Here is a 20,088-nt window from a genome sequence, read left to right on the forward strand (position 1 = left end):
TCCAGTCTTAAAGAAAAAAAAAAACTGATAATATTTGTTGCTTATGATAAAATTCCAGCTTCCAAATGAAAAAAAAAAAAAAGACTCCACTATTTCCCAGAGTTGCTTGGATCACTGCCTTTCCCCATACCCCCTTTAGTGAGGTTGTTTCATGTGTTTGTACTGCAATTAGATTCTTTTGCTACATTCTGCATTCCATCCTGGGATTCTCCACCTCTGAAATGTTTTCTAAAAGTTAACATGTACTGAGGCTCACTCTTGTTCTCTGAAGTTCTGCTGGTTTTGAAAAATGCGTGGTGCCGTTTACCTATCATTAAAATATCATACAGAACAATTTTACTACCTGAAAGTGTCCTGTGCTTCATCCATTTAACCCTACCCTCCAACTCCAGCTACCACTGATCTGGTACTATCTATAGTTTTGCTTTTTCCGGAATGCCCTTTAAATGGTATCTTGCAGTTTGTAGCCTTTCAGACTTGCTTCTTTCATTTAGCAATATGCATTTCAGATCCATCCTTCTAACAATCTTGTTGTTTTAATTTGCATTTTAAAATGACAGTGACACATAATGAACATCTTTTCTTTTCCTTTTTTTTTTTTTTTTTTTTTTTTGAGACGGAGTTTCGCTCTTTCATGTGGGGTCAACTGCAATAGAAAAGAGGACCCTCAAACACAGGCTAATTTTTTTGTTGTTGTTTTTGAAACAGAGTCTCACTCTGTCACCCAGGGTGGAGTGCAGTGGCGTGATCTTGGCTCACTGCAACCTCCGCCTTCCGATTTCAAGCATTTTCTCCTGCCTCAGCCTCCCAAGTAGCTGAGATTACAGGCGTCCGCCACCACAACCAGCAAATTTTTTTGTATTTTTAGTAGAGATGGGGTTTCACCGTGTTGGCCAGGCTGGTCTTGAACTCCTGACCTCAGGTGATCAAGACCTGGGCCTCCCAAAGTCCTGGGATTACAGGCGTGAGCCACTGCGCCCGGCAATGATCATCTTTTTATAGGCATATTTGCCATCTGTATATCATCTTTGAGGAGACTGTTGCGGTCCTGTCACCCCTCCCCCTTTTTCTTGTTGACGATTGGGATTTATTACCTCATTTAACAAGAAATCTGATGGAAAGACAGTTCCAGGATTGGTCCTTGATTTTGCGTCAAGGACCAGGTTCTTTCCATCTTCAGTGTGTTGATTTGTCTGGCTCTCATGGTCTCAAGATGGCTGCCATAGTTCAGTTACAGGAAAGGGGTTCCAATCCAGACTCCAAGAGAGGATTCCTGGATAGACCTCGAACAAGAAAGAATTCAGGGCAAGTCCCTAAAGTGAAAGCAAGTTTATTAGGAAAGTAGAGGAACAAAAGAATGGCTACTCCATAGACAGAGCAGCCCTGAGGGCTGCTGGTGCCCATTTTTATGGCTATTTCTTGATTATATGCTAAACAAGGGGTGGATTATTCATGCCTCCCCTTTTTAGACCTATAGGGTAACTTCCTGACGTTGCCATGACATTTGTAAACTGTCATGGCACTGGTGGGAGTATAGCAGTGACGATGACCAGAGATCACTCTCATTTCTGTCTTGTTTTTGGTGGGTTTTAGCCAGCTTCTTTACTGTAACCTGCTTTATCAGCAAGGTCTTTATGACCTGTATCTTGTCCTCCCTATCTTCATCCTTTGAGTTAGAATTCCTTAACTGTCTGGGAATACAGCCCAGTAGGTTTCAGTCTCATTTACCCAGCTCCTATTCAAGATGGAGTCGCTCTGGTTCACACACCTCTGACAGTTCTAGGCTTCACATACAGTTAAAGTATTCCAGAGGCAGAAAAAGAATCTCTGCTCTCTTTTCTCTCTATTGCATTTTAAAAATTGAGATACATTCACGTACCATACAGTTCATCATTTTAAAAGTATACAGTTTGGTTTTTTAATATATATTCACGGTGTTGTAGAACTATCACTATCTAATTCTAGAACATTTTCATCTCCCCAAAAAGAGTCCCTATATCTATCCATTAACTGTCACTCTCCATCTCTCCCTTTTCTCAGATCATTTGCCCATTTTTTAATTGGGTTGTTGTATTAGTGACTTGTAAGGGCGCTTTCTATGTTCTTAAGTTCTTTATCAGATAAGATTGTTGCAGATACTTTCTTCCAATCTGTGGCTTATCTTTTCATTCACTTACCAGTGTCTTTTGCAGAGCAGAGGTTTTTAATTTTAGTGAAGTCCAATATATCAACTTTTTCTTGCATGTGGCATGACTTTAGTCTTGTACCTACAGACTCATCTTGAAACCATGTGACCAAGTTCACTTATATTTTCTCCTAATAATCCTCTAGAAGCTAATAGTTTTGCATTTTATTTTTAATGCATGATGTAGTTTGAGTTACTTATTTTTATTTTAGTTTATATGCATAACATAGTTTTTGAAGTTTCAGTTCAGTAGCATTAAGTACATTCACATTGTTGTGTACTCATTACCACTGTCTGTCTCTAGAATTTTTTCATCATCCCAAACTGAACTCTGTGCCCATTAAGCAATAACTCCCTAGCCCCTGGTAGTCACTATTCTACTTACTGTCTATGAATTTAATTACTGTGGGTACCTCATATAAGTGAAATTATGCCATATTTGATTTTTTTGTGACTGGCTCCTTTCTTTTCCTTTCCATTTCCATTCCACTCTTGTTGCCCAGGCTGGAGTGCAGTGGCGCGATCTCGGCTCACTGCAACCTCCGCCTGCCGGGTTCAAGTGATTCTCTTGCCTCAGCCTCCCAAGTAGCTGGGATTACAGGCGCCCGCCACCACGCCTGGCTAATTTTTTTGTATTTTAGTAGAGACGGGTTTGCACCATGTTGGCCACGCTGGTCTCAAACTCCTGACCTAAGGTGATCCACCCACCTCGGCCTCCCAAAGTGCTGGGATTACAGGCATGAGCCACCGTTACCAGCCGTGACTGGCTTATTTCACTTACTACAACGTCCTTAATGTTCATCCATGTTGTGACAGTCAGTTTCCTTTTTTTTTTTAAGGTTGAATGATATTCCATTGTATACATGTACCATATTTTGTTTAAACATTCATAAGTTGAACACTTGGGTTGCTTCTACGGTTTGGCTGTTGTGAGAGAATTCTGTGAATTTGGGTATATAAAAATCTGTTCAAGTCCCTGCTGTTGTTTCTTTTGAATAGATAGCCAAAAGTGGAATTGCTGGGTCATGGAGTAATTCTATTTTTAATTTTTTGAGTACCTGCCAAACCGTTTTCCATAGGGGCTGCACCATTTTACATTCCTACCAACAGTGTGCGGGGCTTCTAATTTCTTCATGTCCTTGCCAGCACTTATTTTCTTATTTAAGAAAAAAATCACAGCTACTGTAGTCTGAATGTGTCTCCCAAAATTCATGTGTTGGGAACTTAATTCCCAGTGCAGGAGTAATTGGGAGGTGGCGCCTTTTGGGAAGGGTTTATGTCATGAGGGCTACACCATTATCAATGGATTAATGCTGCTATTAAAAAGGGCTTGTGGGAGAGGGCTCACCCGCTTTTGCCCTTCCACCTTCTGCTTTGTGAGGATGCTGTAAGACTGTCCACCCCAGATGCTAATACCTTGTTTTGGACTTCCCTGCCTCCAAAACTGTGAGAAAATATATGTCTGTTATTTATAAACTACCCAGTCTCAAGTATCCTGTTACAGCAGCACAAAACAGATTAAGACAGTAGCCATCCTAATGAGTATGTGGTGATACCTCATGGTTTTGATTTGCATTTCCCTAATGATAAGTGATGTGTATCTTTTCTTTTTTCTTTCTCTTTTTTGTTTTTTTGGGGGCAGATTTTTGGTCTGTCTCTTAGGCAGGAGTGCAGTGGTGCAATCTTGGCTCACTGCAAACTCCGCCTCCCGGATTCAAGCAGTTCTCCTGCTTCAGCCCCCAGAGTAGCTAGGAACACAGGCATGCGCCACCATGCCTGGCTAATTTTTGTATTTTTACTAGAGACAGGGTTTCACCATGTTGGCCAGGGTGGTTTCAAATTCCTGATCTCAAGTGATCTGTCTGCCTCAGCCTCCCAAAGTGCTGGGGTTACATACATACATGAGCCACCGCGCCCGGCCTATGTGTATCTTTTCATGTGCTTCTTGGCCATTTGTATATCTCTTTTAGAGAGGTCTATTCAGTTTCCTTGCCTGTTTTTAATTGAGTTGTTATTTTGTCTGTGAGTTGAAAAAGTTTATTATATATTCTAGGTATTAATCTCTTATCAGATATGTGATTTGCATGTATTTTGTGCCATTCTGTAGATTGCCTTTTCACTGTCTTGATAGTATCCTTTGATATATGAAGGTTTTTCATTTTGATGAAGTTTGATTTTTATGTATTTTTTCTTTTGTTGGCTGTTCTTTTGGTGCCATATCCAAGAAGTCATTGTCAAATCCAATACCAGGAAGCTTTCCTCCATGTTTTCTTCTAAGGGTTTCATAGGTTTTGCTTTTATGTTTAGATTTTTGGTCCATTTTGAATTAACTTTTATATATGGTTTAGGGTAGCGATCCAACTTCATTCTTTTTAATGTGGATATCCAGTTTTTCCATCACCATTTGCTGAAAGACTGTCCTTCCTTTCTCATTAAATGGCCTTGGTACCCTTGTTGCATATCATTTGTGACATATATGTATTTACTTCTGGGCTTTTTATTTCCAGGCTTTTAATTTATTTTTTTAAAAGACTAGGCCAGGCGCAGTTGGCTCATGCCTGTAATCCCAGCACTTTGGAAGGCTGAGGCGGGCAGATCACGAGGTCAGGAGATTGAGACTATCCTGGCTAACATGGTGAAACCCCATCTCTACTAAAAATACAAAAAATTAGCCGGGCATGGTGGCGGGCGCCTGTGGTCCCAGATACTCGGGAGGCTGAGGCAGGAGAATGGCATGAACCTGGGAGGTGGACCACGCTTGCAGTGAGCGGAAATCGCGCCACTGCACTCCAGCCTGGGCGACAGAGCGAGACTCCGTCTCAAAAAAAAAAAAAAAAAAAAAGACTGGGCTTTGCCATGTTGCCCAGACTGGACTTGAACTCCTGGGCTCAAGTGATTCTCCTGTCTAAGCTTCCTCAGTAGGTAGAAATACAGGCACACACCACCATGCCCACTTGGGCTTTTTATTCCGTTGGTCTATATGTCTGTTTTTATGCCAGAACCACACTGTTTTTGATTGCCATATGTTTATACTAAGTTCTGAATTCAGAAATTGTGAGATAATTTTTTTTCTTTTTCAAGATTGTTTCGGCTATTGGGGATCCCTTAAGATTCTATATAAATTTTAGGATGGAGTTTTCTCTTCTTGCAAAAAGCATCATTGGGATTTTGATAGGACTGGCATTGAATCTGCAGATCACTTTTGGTAACAGTGATACCTTAACTATATTAAATCTTTAAATCCATGAACATGGGATGTCTTTATGTTTATTTATATCTTCTTTAATTTCTTTCAGCAGTGTCTTACAGTTTTAAGCATAGAGGTCATTCACCTTCTTGGTTAAATTTATTCCTAAGTATCTTATTCTTTATGATGCTATTGCAACTTGAATTTTTATTTTTATTTATTTATTTATTTTGAGGCTGGGTGTCACTCTTGCCCAGGCTGGAGTGTAGTGGGGTGATCATAGCTCACTGCAAACTTGAACTCCCAGTTTCAAGTGATCCTCCCACCTCAGCCTCCTGAGTAGATGGGACCACAGGTGTACGCCAGCATGTCTGGCTAAGTTTTTTGATTATTATTTTTTTTTAAACACAGTTTCACTGTCGTTGCAGGCTGGAGTGCAGTGGCGCAATCTCGGCTCACCACAACCCCCGCCTCCCAGGTTCAAGCGATTCTTCTGCCTCAGACTCCCATGTAGCTGGGATTACAGGCAGGCACCACCACACCCAGCTAATTTTGTATTGTTAGTAGAGACAGGTTTTCACCATGTTGGTCAGGCTGACCTCAAACTCCCAACCTCACATGATCTGCCTGCCTCGGCTTCCCAAAATGCTGGGATTACAGGAGTGAGCCACTGCGCCCAGCCGTTTTTTGATTATTAGTAGAGACAAAGTCTCACTATGTCGCCTGGGAGGGCCTCAAATTCCTGAGCTCATGCTGTCTTCCTGCCTTGGCCTCCCAAAACATTAGGATTACAGGTGTGAGCCACTGCACTCAGCCCAATTTGAATTTTTTAAGTTTCATTTTAACATTGTTAATCTTTAGTGTATAGAAATGCAGCTGATTTTTAATGTTGATTTTGTATCTTGTAACTTTGTTAAATTCATTTATTAGTTGTAACAGGTTTTTTGTGTGTGGAATTTTTAGGGTCTTATGAGATCTTGTCATCAGCGAACAGAGATAATTTTACTTCTTCATTTCCAGTTTGGATGCCTTTTCTTTCTTTTTCTTGCCATATTACTCTGGCTAGAATTTCCAGTATTGTATTATACTGAATAGAAGTGGGGAAAGTGTGCATCTTTGTCTTGTTTCTGATCTTAGAGGAAAAGTTTCCAGCCTTTTTCCAGCCTTTCCCCATTGAATATGATGTGAAGTATGGGTTTTTCATATTTGGCCTTTATTATTTGAGATAATTTTATTCTTTTCTTAGCTTTCTAAGTGTTTTTATTATGAAAGTGTGTTGAATTTTGTCAGATGCTTTTACTGCATCAATTAAGATGATTATGTGGGTTTTTCCTCTTTATTTTAATGTGTTGTATTACATTGATTGGTTTTCATAGGTGAACTGTTATTACATTCTTAGAATAAGTCCTTGGTTATGGTGTATAACCATAATAAACTGCTTAATAAACTGTTGAATTTGGTTTGCTAATATTTTGTTGAGGATTTTTGCATCAATGTGCATAAGGAAAATTGGTCTGTAGTTTTCTTTTTTTTTTTTTTTTTTTTTGAGATGGAGTCTTGCTCTGTCACCCAGGCTAGAGTGCAGTGTGGCATGATCTCAGCTCACTGCAACCTCCGCCTCCCAGATTCAAGCAATTTTCTGGCCTCCGTCACCTGAGTAGCTGAGATTACAGGCACGCACTACCATGCCCGGCTAATTTTTGTATTCTTGGAAGAGGCGTGGTTTCACTATGTTGGCCAGGCTGGTGTCGAACTCTTGATCTTGTGATCCACCCGCCTCGGCCTCCCAAAGTGCTGGGATTACAGGCATGAGCCACTGTGCCTGGCCCTATAGTTTTCTTGTAGTGTCTTTGTCTGGCTTTTTTAGAGTATGGCAGTACTCCCTGATCCGTGATTTTGCTCTCTGTGGTTTTGCTTTCCATGGTTTCAGTTACCCGAAGTGGGCTGAGGTTTGATAATCCTAAATGGAAAATTCCAGAAATAAAAATTCATAAGTTTTAAGTTACACGTCACATTCTGAGTAGTGTGATGAAATATTTTGCCATCTTCATCTTGCTCCATTCCTTCGTCCAGCATTTACACTCTATATGCTGCCCATCTGTCAGTCAGTCAGCCATCAGTTATCGGATGGACTGCTGTATCACAGTGCTTGTGTTCAAGTAGCCCTTATTTTATTTAATAATGACCAAAAGCACAAGAGGACTGTGCCTAATTAAAAATTAAACTCAATCATAGGTGTGTGTAGGAAAAAACAGTATATACAGATGGTCCCAAATTTGATGGTTGGACTTAAGATTTTTCAACTTTACCTTGATGCAAAAGCAATAGGCATTGAGTATGCACCTCTACTTATGATTGGGTTGTCTGGATAAGCCCATCATAGGTTGAATATATCATAAGTCTAAAGCGACTTTCAAGTTAGTATATTTTCAACTTACAGTCGGTTTATTGAGACGTGACCCCTTTGTAAGTCGAGGAACAGCTGTATAGGGTTTGGTACTTTACGAGGCATCCACTAGGGATCTTGGAATGTATCCCCCTTGGATAAGGGGGCAACTACTGTAATGCTGGCTTCAGAGAGTGAGTTAGAAAGTGCTCCCTCCTCTTCATGTCTTGGGAAGAGGTTTAATTCTTTAACTCTGCTGGAATTCTGGGAGGTTTTTGATTACTGATTCAGTCTCCTTACTAGTTATAGGTCTATTTATATTTTCTGTTTCTTCATGATTCATTTTTAGTAGGTTATGTGTTTCTAGGAGTTTGTCCATTTTGTTTCATTTATCCAGTTTGTTGGCTAATTGTCTATGAGACTCCCTTATAATCCTGTTTCTGTAAGGTTGACCATTATTATCTTCTGTTCCATTTCTGGTATTAGTAATTCAGGTCTTCTGTTTTCTTGGTTTGTCCATTAGTTTGATATTTTCATTAAATCAATTTTGGTTTTGTTGATTTTCTCTTCCCTTTCCTTTTTCTGTTTTTTGTTTTGTTTTGTTTTTTGAGACGGAGTCTCGCTCTGTCACCCAGGCTGGATTGCAGTGGCACGATCTCTGCTCACTGCAAGCTCCCCTGCCTCCTGGGTTCAAGCGATTCTCCTGCCTCAGCCTCCCAAGTAGCTGGGACTACAGGCATCCGCCACCACGCCTGGCTAATTTTTTTTTATTTTTAATTTTTAGTAGAGATGGGGTTTTACCATGTTAGCCAGGATGGTCTCGACCTCCTGACCTCATGATCCGCCTGCCTCGGCCTCCCAAAGTGCTGGGATTACAGGCCACTGCGCCCGGCCTCCTTTTTTTTTTTTTTTTTTTAAGGCAAGGTTTCACTCCCTTCTCCCAGACTGGAGTACAGTGGTATGATGATGGCTCATTGCACCCTCAACTTCCTGGACTCAGGCGATTCTCCCACTGCAGCCTCCCAAATAGCTGGGACTATAGGTGTATGTGCCACCATGCTTGGGTAAACTTTTTCTTTTTTGTATTTTTAGTAGAGACAGGGTTTCACCATGTTGCCCAAGCTGGTCTTAACTCCTGGGTTCAAGTGTTCTGCCCGCCTTGACCCCCCAAAGTGCTAGGCTCACACTGCACCCAGCCTGATTTTGTCGATTTTTCTATATTGCTTTTCTATTCTGTATCACATTTGTATATGCTCTGATCTTTCTTTCCTTGCTTTGAGTTTAGTTTGCTCTCTTCTAGTTTCTTACCGTGGAAAGTTAAATTATTGATTTGAGATCTTTTATAACCACACATCTACAGCTGTACACTTCCTGTTAAGCGCTGCTTTAAGCTGCATTCAACTGGTGTGTTACATTTTCATTTTTGTTCAAATGAAAGTTTTGTAACTTTCCTTGTGATTTCTTTTATCTGTTATTTAGGAGTATGTTTAAATATTTTAATATTCATGAATTTTCCAAATGTTCTTAAGTTAATGATGTCTAATTTCATTCTGTGTGGTCAAGAACATAGTTTGTATAAATTAACTCCTTTTAAATTTATTCAAACTTGTTTTACAGTCTTCTCATGTGGACTTGAGGATTTATATCATGTTGGGAAGAGTGTTCAATAAATGTCTGTTAGGTTTAGTTAGTGTACAGTGTTACTGAAGTCTTCTATTTCTTGCTGATCTTCTAATTGTTCTATCAGTTACTGAAAATGGGTATTGAAGTCTCCAGCTATTGTTGATTTGTGTATTTGTGCCTTTTATTTTTAGAGAGTATTGATGCCCGTAGGTGAGGACGATGGCTTTTTTTTTTTCCTAAACGAGACTGGAATCTCACTTTGTGGCCTAGGCTAGAGTGCAGTGGTGCAGTCATAGCTCATTGTAGCCTTAAACTCCTGCGCTCCAGCGATCTTCCTGCCTCAGTCTCCTGAGGAGGTGGTACTACAGACACATGTCACCATGCCTGGTTAATTTTTAAATTTTTTGGAGAGATCGAGTCTCACTGTGTTGTCTATACTGGTCTTGAACTCCTAGCCTCAAGTAAATCTCCCACCTGCCGCCTGAGCCTCACAAAGTGCCAGGATTACTGGCATGAGCTACTGCACTGGGCCTATTTTTTTTCCCCCCTAAGAGATGGGGTTCTTGCTGTGTTGCCCAGGCTGGACTTGAACTCCTAGGCTCAGGTGATCCTTCCAAATAGCTGGGACTACAGGTGCACACCACCGCTCCTGGCTGAGAATAATTTGATGTTGCATTGTATAAATGTTTTTAATATTGATTCTAAAGGGGTCCTATAAATCAATATGAAAGATTAAAGTCACCAATAAAAAATTGACAGAAGATGAATAGGCAGTTCACAGAAAAAGAAATGCAAATTCCTAATCATAGGAAAGAAGCTCAGCTTCATTGGGAGTAAGGGAAATACAAAATAAAATTAGATAACCATTAAAAAATCAAATTAGCAAAAATTTTAAAATTATTATTATTTGAGATGGAGTCTCACTCTGTCCCCCAGGCTGGAGTGCAGTGGTGTGATCTTGGCTCACTGCAGCCTCCGCCTCCTGGGCTCCAGTGGTTCTCCTGCCTCAGCCTCCTGAGCAGCTAGGATTACAGGCACTTGCCGTCACGCCTGGCTAATTTTTGTATTTTTAGTAGAGATGGGGTTTTGCCATGTTGGCCAGGCTGGTCCTGAAATGCCTGCCTCGGCCTCCCAAAGTGCTGGGATTACAGGCATGAGCCACCACACCTGGCAAAAAATTAAAAAATTATTATGCAGTCTTAGGATATGGCAGGACAGGTATCCTCCAGAATTGTTAAGGAGACTGTAAGTTGTTCTTTTTTTAAATTGTTAATGAGACTGTAAGTTCTTTTCTTTTTAGCAACCTGTTTAAAGCTTTTTTTGTGGTTACCTTTACATATTATTAGGAATACCTCCCCATATTCATCACCCTACTGCGACAAGGCCAATCTTGTTTTACTGCATTTTCTGTATACTGGTTTATGTCTTGACTGCATTGAATCCAGGTTTTTTGTTTCACTTTGTTTTTTCAAAGAATACTTCTTAAGTGGTGGTATTTTTTTGTTGTATTACATCATGTGGCAAATGATCTCTGTCTGTGATGTTATGATTGATCAGGTTTCAGGTGTTATCAGTTTGATTATTCCCTTGTACCTTGTCAGCTTTTACCCAGTGATTTCAGTGGCCATTAATGGTCATGGCCTAGATTCACTATTTCAGTAAGGCTGTGAAGTGGCAGGATTCTAAGTTAATTATTCCTTTCTTCATTCGTTAGCCGATGTTTTTTTTTTGAGACAGAGTTTCGTGCTTGTTGCCCAGGCTGGAGTGCAATGGCGTGATCTTGGCTCACTGCAACCTCCTCCTCCCAGGTTCAAGCCATTCTCCTACCTCAGCCTCCCTAGTAGCTGGGATTACAGGCACCCGCCACCAAGCCTTGCTAATTTTTGTATTTTTAGTAGCGATGGGGTTTCACCATGATGGCCAGGCTTGTCATGAACTCCTGACCTCAAGTGATCCGCCTGCCTCAGCCTCCCAAAGTGCTGTGATTATAGGTGTGAGCCACTTCCCCTGGCCCAGAGTTAATTTTTGCTGTTACAGTGTTTTAGCTTTGTGCATATGGCACCTCATAGTTTAGGGATAAAGTAGAATTGTTGCTTCAAAGGGTAAATATGTAATTTGTCTAGATGTTGCTGAATTTTCTTGCATAGTGGTGTACCATTTTTCATTCCTATTTGCAGTTTGTGTTTCTTTTCAGTTGCTTCATCAATAGTTTACAAACGTTTGAATTTTTGAATTTTTAATGTCTGATACTGAGAACTTGTGTTTGAATTTAGCTTAATTTTGCATGTTTCTTAATACAAGTGAGGCTACTAAGGGACATTTGATTTCAGTGAACTGGTTCATATTTCTTGCCAATCTTTTTATTGGGCTGTTAGTCTTTTTCTTAACATTTTTAGAAGTTTTTTATATGTTAGAGATAGTTGATCAGGTGACATAAGATGAAGTATTTTTTTGACTCCTAATTAGTGAAACTTTAAAATTATAATTGGATTCTAAATTAGAATGTGTATATTCTTTGGCCCTGCAACTTCACTTCTAGAAATTTATCCTAGAATGCTAATAAAAGGATATTAATAGTCCCACCATTTTCACCCTTATGTGTATAGCCAAGGGAACTGGAAACATGTTCATACAAAAACTTGTACATCAATGTTTATAGCAGCATTATTCATAATAGCCAAAGATGGAAACAACCCAAGTGTCTATGAATGAATGGATAAACAAAATGCAGTATATCGATGCAGTGGAATATCATTTAGCTATAAAATTGAATGAAATACTGACACATGCTACAACATGGATGAACCTTGAAAATATGCTGATTGGAAGAAGCTAGACACAAAAGGCTACATGTTGTGTGATTCCATTTACGGATTCTATTTATGTATGATCCCAGAATAGGCAAATCCATAGAGACAGAAAGTAGATTAGTGGTTCTGAGGGGAAGCAGGGGGAGAAGGAAATGAAGAATGTCTCCTAATAGGTGTAGGGCTTCTTTTGGGGGGTGATAAACATGTTCTGGAGTTAGATAGTGGTGATGGTTGTATAATCTTGTGAATATTCCAAAAACCGCTGACTTGTGTGCACTTGAAAATGGTGAATTTTATGAGATGTGACATATTTTAAAAAAATAAAATGTATAACCTCAATCTAATCATGAGAGAATATTAGATTAATTCAAATTGAGGGACACTCTATAAAATTATTGGTGAAGAGTATACTAGTATTCCCTAAAAGTATCAAGATCATGAAAGTAAAAAAATAAAAGTCTTGGGAACTGACTTAGATTGGAAGAGCCTAAAGAAATGTGAGAACTAAATGCAGTGTTAAATCTTTGATTAGATTCTGAACCAGAAAAAGAAAATGGGAAAAATGGCAAAATTCAAATAAGGTATGTAGATTAAAGTTTTGTAGCAATGCTAATTTCCTGGTTTAGATAATTATACCATGGTTATAGAAGATTTTAACATTTGGGGAAGCTGGGTGAAGGATATACAGGAACTCTTGGTTTTTGCAACTTTTCTGTAGGTTTAATATTATTCCAAAATTTAAAAAGTTAATTGCAGCAGTTTTAAATAAGTGAAAATTCCATGTACTCCTATCAATATTCGATTGGTTAAAATTATGGCACATTCATACAATGAGATACTGAGTAGTTAGCTATTAAAAAGAATGTGGGCCGGGTATGGGGGCTCATACCTGTAATCCCAGCACTTTGCAGTAAGCTGAGATCACGCCACTGCACTCCAGCCTGGGCAACAAAGCGAGACTTCATCTCAAAAAAAAAAAAAAAAAAGCTAATTAAGAAACAACCCTTATACTTAATGGCTTAAAACAACAACCATTTATTACAATTCTTTGGGTTAGGGGTTTGAGTGGAACTCAGCGAGAGTTCTTCACTGATTTCTCTCGGTGTGTCTTATGCTTCTGCAGTCACCTGCAGGCCTGATTGTAATTGGGTCGTCTAAGATGGCCTTGCTCCTATGTCTGACAGTTGGTGATGGCTGTTAACTGGTTTGTTTGTGAGGCCTTGATAGGGAGAGTTTCTTATCCTCTCATATGCCTGTGGCAGGAAGATATTTCTCCTTGTGGTAGTCTTGATCTTTGGCAATCTAGGTTCAGAAATCCATGTTTTGTCTTCACCTGACTGTTGGTTAGAGGAAGTTGTCAAACCAGCTTTGATCTAGGGACATGGAGAAACAGCTTGAACCTTTTGATGGAATTGGCAGCAAAGTCATATTGTGAAAATGTGTGTGTACAGGAATGAGAGCAATTTGTAGCTCTTTGTTTTTGCAGTTCTTTGTTTTCGCAGTTTTCCACAGGAGTGATGGAATAAGATTTGTATTTTTAAAAAGTTCACTCTGAGTGTAATATCACCACAAGTTTGGAGGGGACAGGGAAAACGAGTCAAGGCAGGGTTAACAGGTCATTGTAGTAATCTGTGGGAGAGATGATAAATAAGAGCGTGCAAAGACATTATTGCACACTTTTCATCCTCTGCTTCTAAACATCTCTGGAATTGGGATATCTCAAGATATTCCATACGGATTTAAAGTCATCCGAGCTGCCCCTCAGGCCTTTGAGCATGTGATACCCATACCCATCTCTCTTATTATGTAGGTAAAGAAACTTCAGCCCTAGAGAAGTTAAGTTGCTAAGGAACACGTAATTCGTAAGGGACAGAGCAGTCAGATCTTGGAAACTTAGTTTCTTGAAGATCCAGTTGATTTTCTACTAAAGCTCCAGTGATTTGCGTCGATGGGATAGATCGAAAGTCTATAATCTTTTTTTCTTTTAAGATAGAGTCTTGCTATGTCACCCAGGTTGGAGTGCAGTGGCGGGATTTCGGCTCACTGCAAGCTCCGGCACCCGGGTTCAAGCAATTCTCCTGCCTCAGCCTCCCGAGTAGCTGGGACCAAGTAGCCCGCCACCATGCCTGGCTAATTTTTGTATTTTTTAATAGAGGTGGGGTTTCACTATGTTAACCATGCTGGTCTTGAACTCCTGACCTTGTGATCTGCCCGCCTTGGCCTCCCAAAGTGCTGAGATTACAAGCTTGAGCCACCGCGCCCAACCGAAAGTCTCTAATCTTAGCACCTTCCCTTATTAGGGAAAGTGAAGGCATCAAAGATAACACAGAATGAAGTTTTATTTTAAATGACAGAGGTAGGCCCTAAATTTTTTTACACATTTTTACACATTTTTTTCTATACCATTTTAAGATAATAGATTTCTTATATTTCTTTGCTAATTTTCATAATAACTTTCTTTTTTAGCTACAAGGCTTTGGCCGACCAAGTGTGTACCATGCTGCTATTGTCATCTTCTTTGAATTCTTTGCGTGGGGCCTGTTGACAACTCCAATGTTGACTGTAAGTATTGCTGAACTGGGTTTGTGTTTTATAAGAGAAAGAGATAAGTTCTTAGGCATGTATCACTGTGTATGTCTAGATACGTGTTTGGGAGTAGCTCTTGATAGTGATTTAAAACAGCTTGTTTCATTTTTTTTTTTTTTTTTTTTCCATTGTGGTTTCTGAACCACATGTAACACAAAACACCTCTTTAAATATTCCTGGGTAGCACTGCACTCCTATTGAAGTAAACTTGGGGGTGCTGTTATACAAATGAACTGTATATGTTTAGGAAGATCTTTAAGATACTCTACAGCAGCAACTCCCAAACTTTTTTAGCACTAGGGACTGGTTTCGTGGAAGACAATGTTTCCACAGAATTGGGTTGGTTGGGGGATGGTTTCAGGATGAAACTGTTCCACCTCAGACCATCAGGCATTATTAGTTAGATTCTCATAATGAGCGCAACTTAGACCCCTCACATGCGCAGTTCAGAGTAGGGTTTGCACCCCTATGAGAATCTAATGCCGCTGCTGATCTGACAGGAGGCAGAACTCAGGTGGTAATGCTCGCTCGCCTGCTGCTCTGTGTGGCTGGGTTCATAACAGGCCATGGACTCATAGGGTCCTGTCCTACAGGAAATTGCAGAGCATTGTTGAAGTCTGTAACTTCTTTAGGAGGATGTTAATGGTCTTTGACTTAAGAACATAGTAAATAGCAGATTGGTGAGTACTTTGTAACAATGAGTAATAATTGTAGGAATGTCTAAATTTCAGTTTTTCGTAGCTTATCTATAGCCATTTCTTCAGAGGTGGTATTGAATATCTTAGCAAGAACTTGTACGTTTCATCTATGATGTGGTTAGAAGGAAGAGAGATGCCAAAGAAAAGATGGCGGGGGCAGATATTAGGTGGCTTACAACTATTTAACACTTAATTTTAATAAAATATTTTAAACTGGAGTTAAGTTTCAGTTGTCTTAATTATTCTTTAAAAATTATTGATGGGCCGGGTACAGTAGCATATGCCTTTAGGCCCAGCTATTCAGTAAGCTGAGGCAGGAGGATTGCTTGAGCTCAGGAGTTCAAGTCTAGCCTGGGCAACATAGCAAGACCCCATCTCTAAAAAAACAAAAATCAAAAAAAAAATTGGAGCTTAACTCTTCCTAATCATCATTTTGCCTTACTAAAGAATCTCTCTGGGTATGGATAATCTTTGTTCTTAAATAAGGTTTAGACAGCAGAGAACTTTAGAGGGTGGCTGTTAGCCCGTTAGCCTTACATAAGACTTTGCTGTGAACCTTTTAAAGTTTTTAATTGTTCTGGCACATTTAAAATACAGTTTGAGGCCTGGTGCGGTGGCTCACGCCTGTAATCCCAGCACTTTTGGAGGCCAAGGCTGGTGGATCACCTGAGGTCGGGAGTTCGAGACCAGCCTGACCAACATGGAGAAACCCTGTCTCTACTAAAAATACAAAATTAGCTGGGCATGGTGGCGCATGCCTGTAATCCCAGCTACTCAGGATTCTGAGGCAGGAGAATTGCTTGAACCCAGAAGGTGGAGGTTGCAGTGAGCTGAGATTGTGCCATTGCATTCCAGCCTGGACAACAAAAGCAAAACTCCATCTCAAAAAAAAAAAAAAATACAGTTTTATTCATTAAAATTATAACTTGGGTGGAACACAGGACTTAAAAATTGCCTGCATCCTTAATCCTTTTTTTCTTATTGCAGTAGTTTTTCCTTCATAGTAGGAAACCTATAGTAGGTTATTAGTTATTAGTTAATGAGGATAATTAGTCCCATTTTGAGTTTCATGAGATTCTAATTTTCCTCACTGTTTGCATAGTGCTGCCTGGGATATAGTTGGTGCTTAATAAATATATTCTTTGAACAAATACATGTGTTTGTTCAGGACACATTTTTAATATGAATATAGATAAACCAAATCACTTTTTTTCCCATTTAAAAAAATTATGGTAAAATACACATAACAAACTTACCATTTTCACTGTTTTGAAGTATACAGTTCAGTAGTATTAGATACATTTCATTATGTTGGGTATCTGTGACCACCATCCATCTCTAAAACTCATTTCATCTTTTAAAAGTGAAACTTTAGGCTGGGCGCGGAGGCTCACGCCTGTAATCCCAGCACTTTGGGAGGCTGAGGCAGGTGGATCGCTTGAGGATGGGAGTTCGAGACCACCCTGACCAACATGGTGAAACCCCCGTCTGTACTAAAAATACAAAATTAACTGGGCGTGGTGGTGCACGCCTGTAATCCCAGCTACTCGGAAGGCTGAGGCAGGAGAATTGCTTGAACCTGGGGGATGGAGGTTGCAGTGAGCCAAGATCATGTCATTGCACTCCAACCTGGGCAACGAGTGCAGAACTCTTTCTCAAAAACAAACAAACAAACAAACAAAAAAACCCAACTCTGTGATTATTTGACTATGCTATAATGTGTGTAGGTGTGAATGTCTTTTTTGTTTATTTTACTTGGGGTTTGTTGAGCTTCTTGTTTCTGTAGATTAATGCTTTTCATCACGTTTGGAAAGTTTTCGACCATTATTTCTTCAAATATTTTTACTGTCCCTTTACTCCTTTTGAGACTCTCCTTATAGGTAAGTTCCCACCCCACCCCCCCGACAGAGTCTTGCTCTGTCACCCAGGCTAGAGTTCAGTGGCGTGATCTCAGCTCACTGCATCCTCCACCTCCTGGGTTCAAGCAATTCTCCTGCCTCAGTCTCCCGAGTAGCTGGAATTACAGGCGTGTGCCACCACGCCCGGCTAATTTTTGTATTTTTAGTAGAGACGGGGGTTTCACCATGTTGGCCAGGCTGGTCACGAACTCCTGACCTCCTGATCCGCCCGCCTCGGCCTCCCAGAGTGCTGGGATTACAGGCATGAGCCACCGTGCCTGGTCATAGGTAAGTGTTTTACACTTGATAATGTCTCATACATCTCTGAGGAGCTGTTTGTTTATTTTTATTTTTATTTTTTATTTTTTGCCAATTGTTTTCTATGCTTTTGTTTGAATAATTTCTATTTATTTGTCTTCAAGGTTACTGTTTCTTTCTTTGTTCATCTTAAATTGTCTGTGTTGTCACTTTAGTGGATTGTTGATTTTGATTACCAGATTTTTAACTGCAGCATTTCCACATTTCTTTTTTATAATTTTTGTATTGTATTTGAAATTTCCTATTCACTGAGTGATTCACATACTTTTTTTTTTTTTGGAGACGCAGTCTTTCTCTGTCACTCAGACTGGAGTGCAGTGGCATGATCTCGGCTCACTGCAACCTCCACCTCCTGGTTTCAGGCGATTCTCAGCCTCCCGAGTAGCTGGGACTATAGGTGTGTGCCACCACGTCCGACTAATTTTTGTATTTTTAGTAGAGACAGGGTTTCACCATATTGGCCAGGCTGGTCTCGAACACCTGACCTCAAGTGATCTGCCTGCCTCAGCTGGCCTCCCAAAGTGCTGAGATTATAGGCGTAAGCCACCACACCTGACCCATACTTTCCTTTAATTCTTTTTTTTTTTTTTTTAACAAGTGGTGTCTCACTATGTTGCCTAGGCTGGTCTCAAACTCCTGGGCTCAGGCAGTCCTCTTGCCTCAGTCTCCAAAAGTGCTGGGATTACAGGTGTGAGCCACCACACCTGGTCTCTTCTAATTCTTTAAACATGGATTCGTTTGGTTCTTTGAACATATTTATAGTACCTGCTTTGAAGTTTTCGTCTGCAATATTCAACATCTGGGAACACTCAGAGACTCCTTGTGTTGACTCCCTTTTTTACCTGAGTGAGTTATATGTTCTTGTTTCTTTGCATATTGCAATCATTTTTTGTTAAAACCTGTATATTTAGATAATATAGTTTTGCAATTTTGGATTTTTTTTTTTAAGAGACAGGGTCTTGCCCTGTTGCCTAGGCTGAAATATAGTGGCACAATAATAGCTCACTGCAACCTCAAACTTCTGGGCTCAAGCAATTGTCCTGCTTCAGCCTCCTGAGTAGCTAAGACTACAGTTGTGCACCACCACGCTTGGCTAAAGCTTCAACTTTTTTTTCTTTTTCTTTTTCTTTTTTTTTTTTTTTTGAGACAGTCTCTCTCTGTTGACCAGGCTGGAGTGCAGTGGCGCGATCTTGGCTCACTGCAACTTCCGCCTCCTGGATTCGAGCGATTTCCTGCCTCAGCCTCCCGAGTAGCTGGGATTATAGGCGCCCGCCAACATGCCTGGCTCTTTTTTTTTTTTTTGTATTTTTAGTAGAGACAGGGTTTCACCGTGTTAGCCAGGATGGTCTCGATCTCCTGACCTCGTGATCCGCCTGCCTCAGCCTCCCAAAGTGCTGGGATTACTGGCGTGAGCCACTGCACCCGGCCTTTTTTTTTTATTTTAGAGATGGGGTCTTGCTATGTTGTCCAGGCTGGTCTTGAACTCCTCCTCACCTCAGGCAGTCTTCCCACCTCAGCTTCCCAAAGCATTGGGATTACAGGCATGTGCCACTACACTTGGCCATGGGTTTTGATTTTTTTTCTCACCTTGAAGGTTGTTTTTGTTTTGCTTGTTTAGTAACTTGCTTGGACTAAATCTTTGAAGTCTCTACAGTATGCAGCTGCTGATGTCTCTTTTCAGTTTTTATTTTTATTTTTATTTTTAAGATTGGCTTCCTTGGGTTCTCTGTCTCCATTATTTAGGGATCAGTCAGATTGGTAAGAGATTATAGTTAAACACCTCGAGCCAGTAAACTTTCAGCTCCCTACTAATGGATCTGTATGTGAGCTGGAAGTGCATTCTTACTTCAGGCCATTTTCAGTTCTTCCCTGGCTTTTGCTCTCTGCCAGATTCTCTTGAAATCTCTGTATGTGCAGCTTCTGATGGCCAAGGATGTATGAGTGGCTTGAGTGTGTTCCAGTCTCTTATATGTGTGTGTATCGTCTAGAGTCAACCAATTTGGGGAGAGCTTTTCAAGCCTCTTGTGGCTGTCTCACCTCCTACAACTACATGTTATATCCCTGGCCTAATCCACTAGTCTTCCGTGTTTGCCCCATTAACTTGACAACACTCCAAATCCAACGAGTCCTCTCAGGCAGCAGCATGCCCTGCTTAAACTAATACCCACAGAGCTGGGGTTGGGGGAGGGGCAGGAGTCTGGTAGCAGCTCAAAACTGAAAACCACCATTTCTGCCTGAAGTTCAGTAACTTAATAAATAAATGCTCCCAGTTTGTTTTATGCCTTTGGTTGAATTCCAGAGCACTGAAATAGGTTTATACAGCTGTACTGAAAGATAATTTGTTAATCTTTTTATACTGTCATGTCAAATGTGAGAAGTCTGACAATTTTTTTTTCT

The 20,088-nt window shown here is 40.3% G+C and overlaps 1 protein-coding gene across 12 annotated transcripts in view; it reads left to right on the forward strand.

The window, feature by feature from the left end:
- The window catches only part of LOC117981763 (major facilitator superfamily domain-containing 14C), a 158,308-nt gene that overhangs the window by 25,902 nt on the left and 112,318 nt on the right, over positions 1–20,088 (forward strand). For 11 of the 12 annotated variants that reach the window (XR_010109111.1, XR_008626673.2, XR_008626674.2 and 8 more), the window contains exon 2: positions 14,658–14,753. The exons of the other annotated variant lie outside the window; for it this stretch is intronic. Coding sequence is in view for 7 of the 11 variants with exons in the window: in XM_063594289.1 (XP_063450359.1) it covers positions 14,658–14,753 (96 nt within the window). In the remaining 4 variants the exon portion in view is untranslated. The remainder of the gene's footprint in view (positions 1–14,657; positions 14,754–20,088) is intronic. 12 annotated transcript variants of the gene reach the window in all.

Source organism: Pan paniscus, chromosome 11 (genome assembly GCF_029289425.2).
Source record: "Pan paniscus chromosome 11, NHGRI_mPanPan1-v2.0_pri, whole genome shotgun sequence".
Classification (NCBI taxonomy): Eukaryota; Metazoa; Chordata; class Mammalia; order Primates; family Hominidae; genus Pan; species Pan paniscus.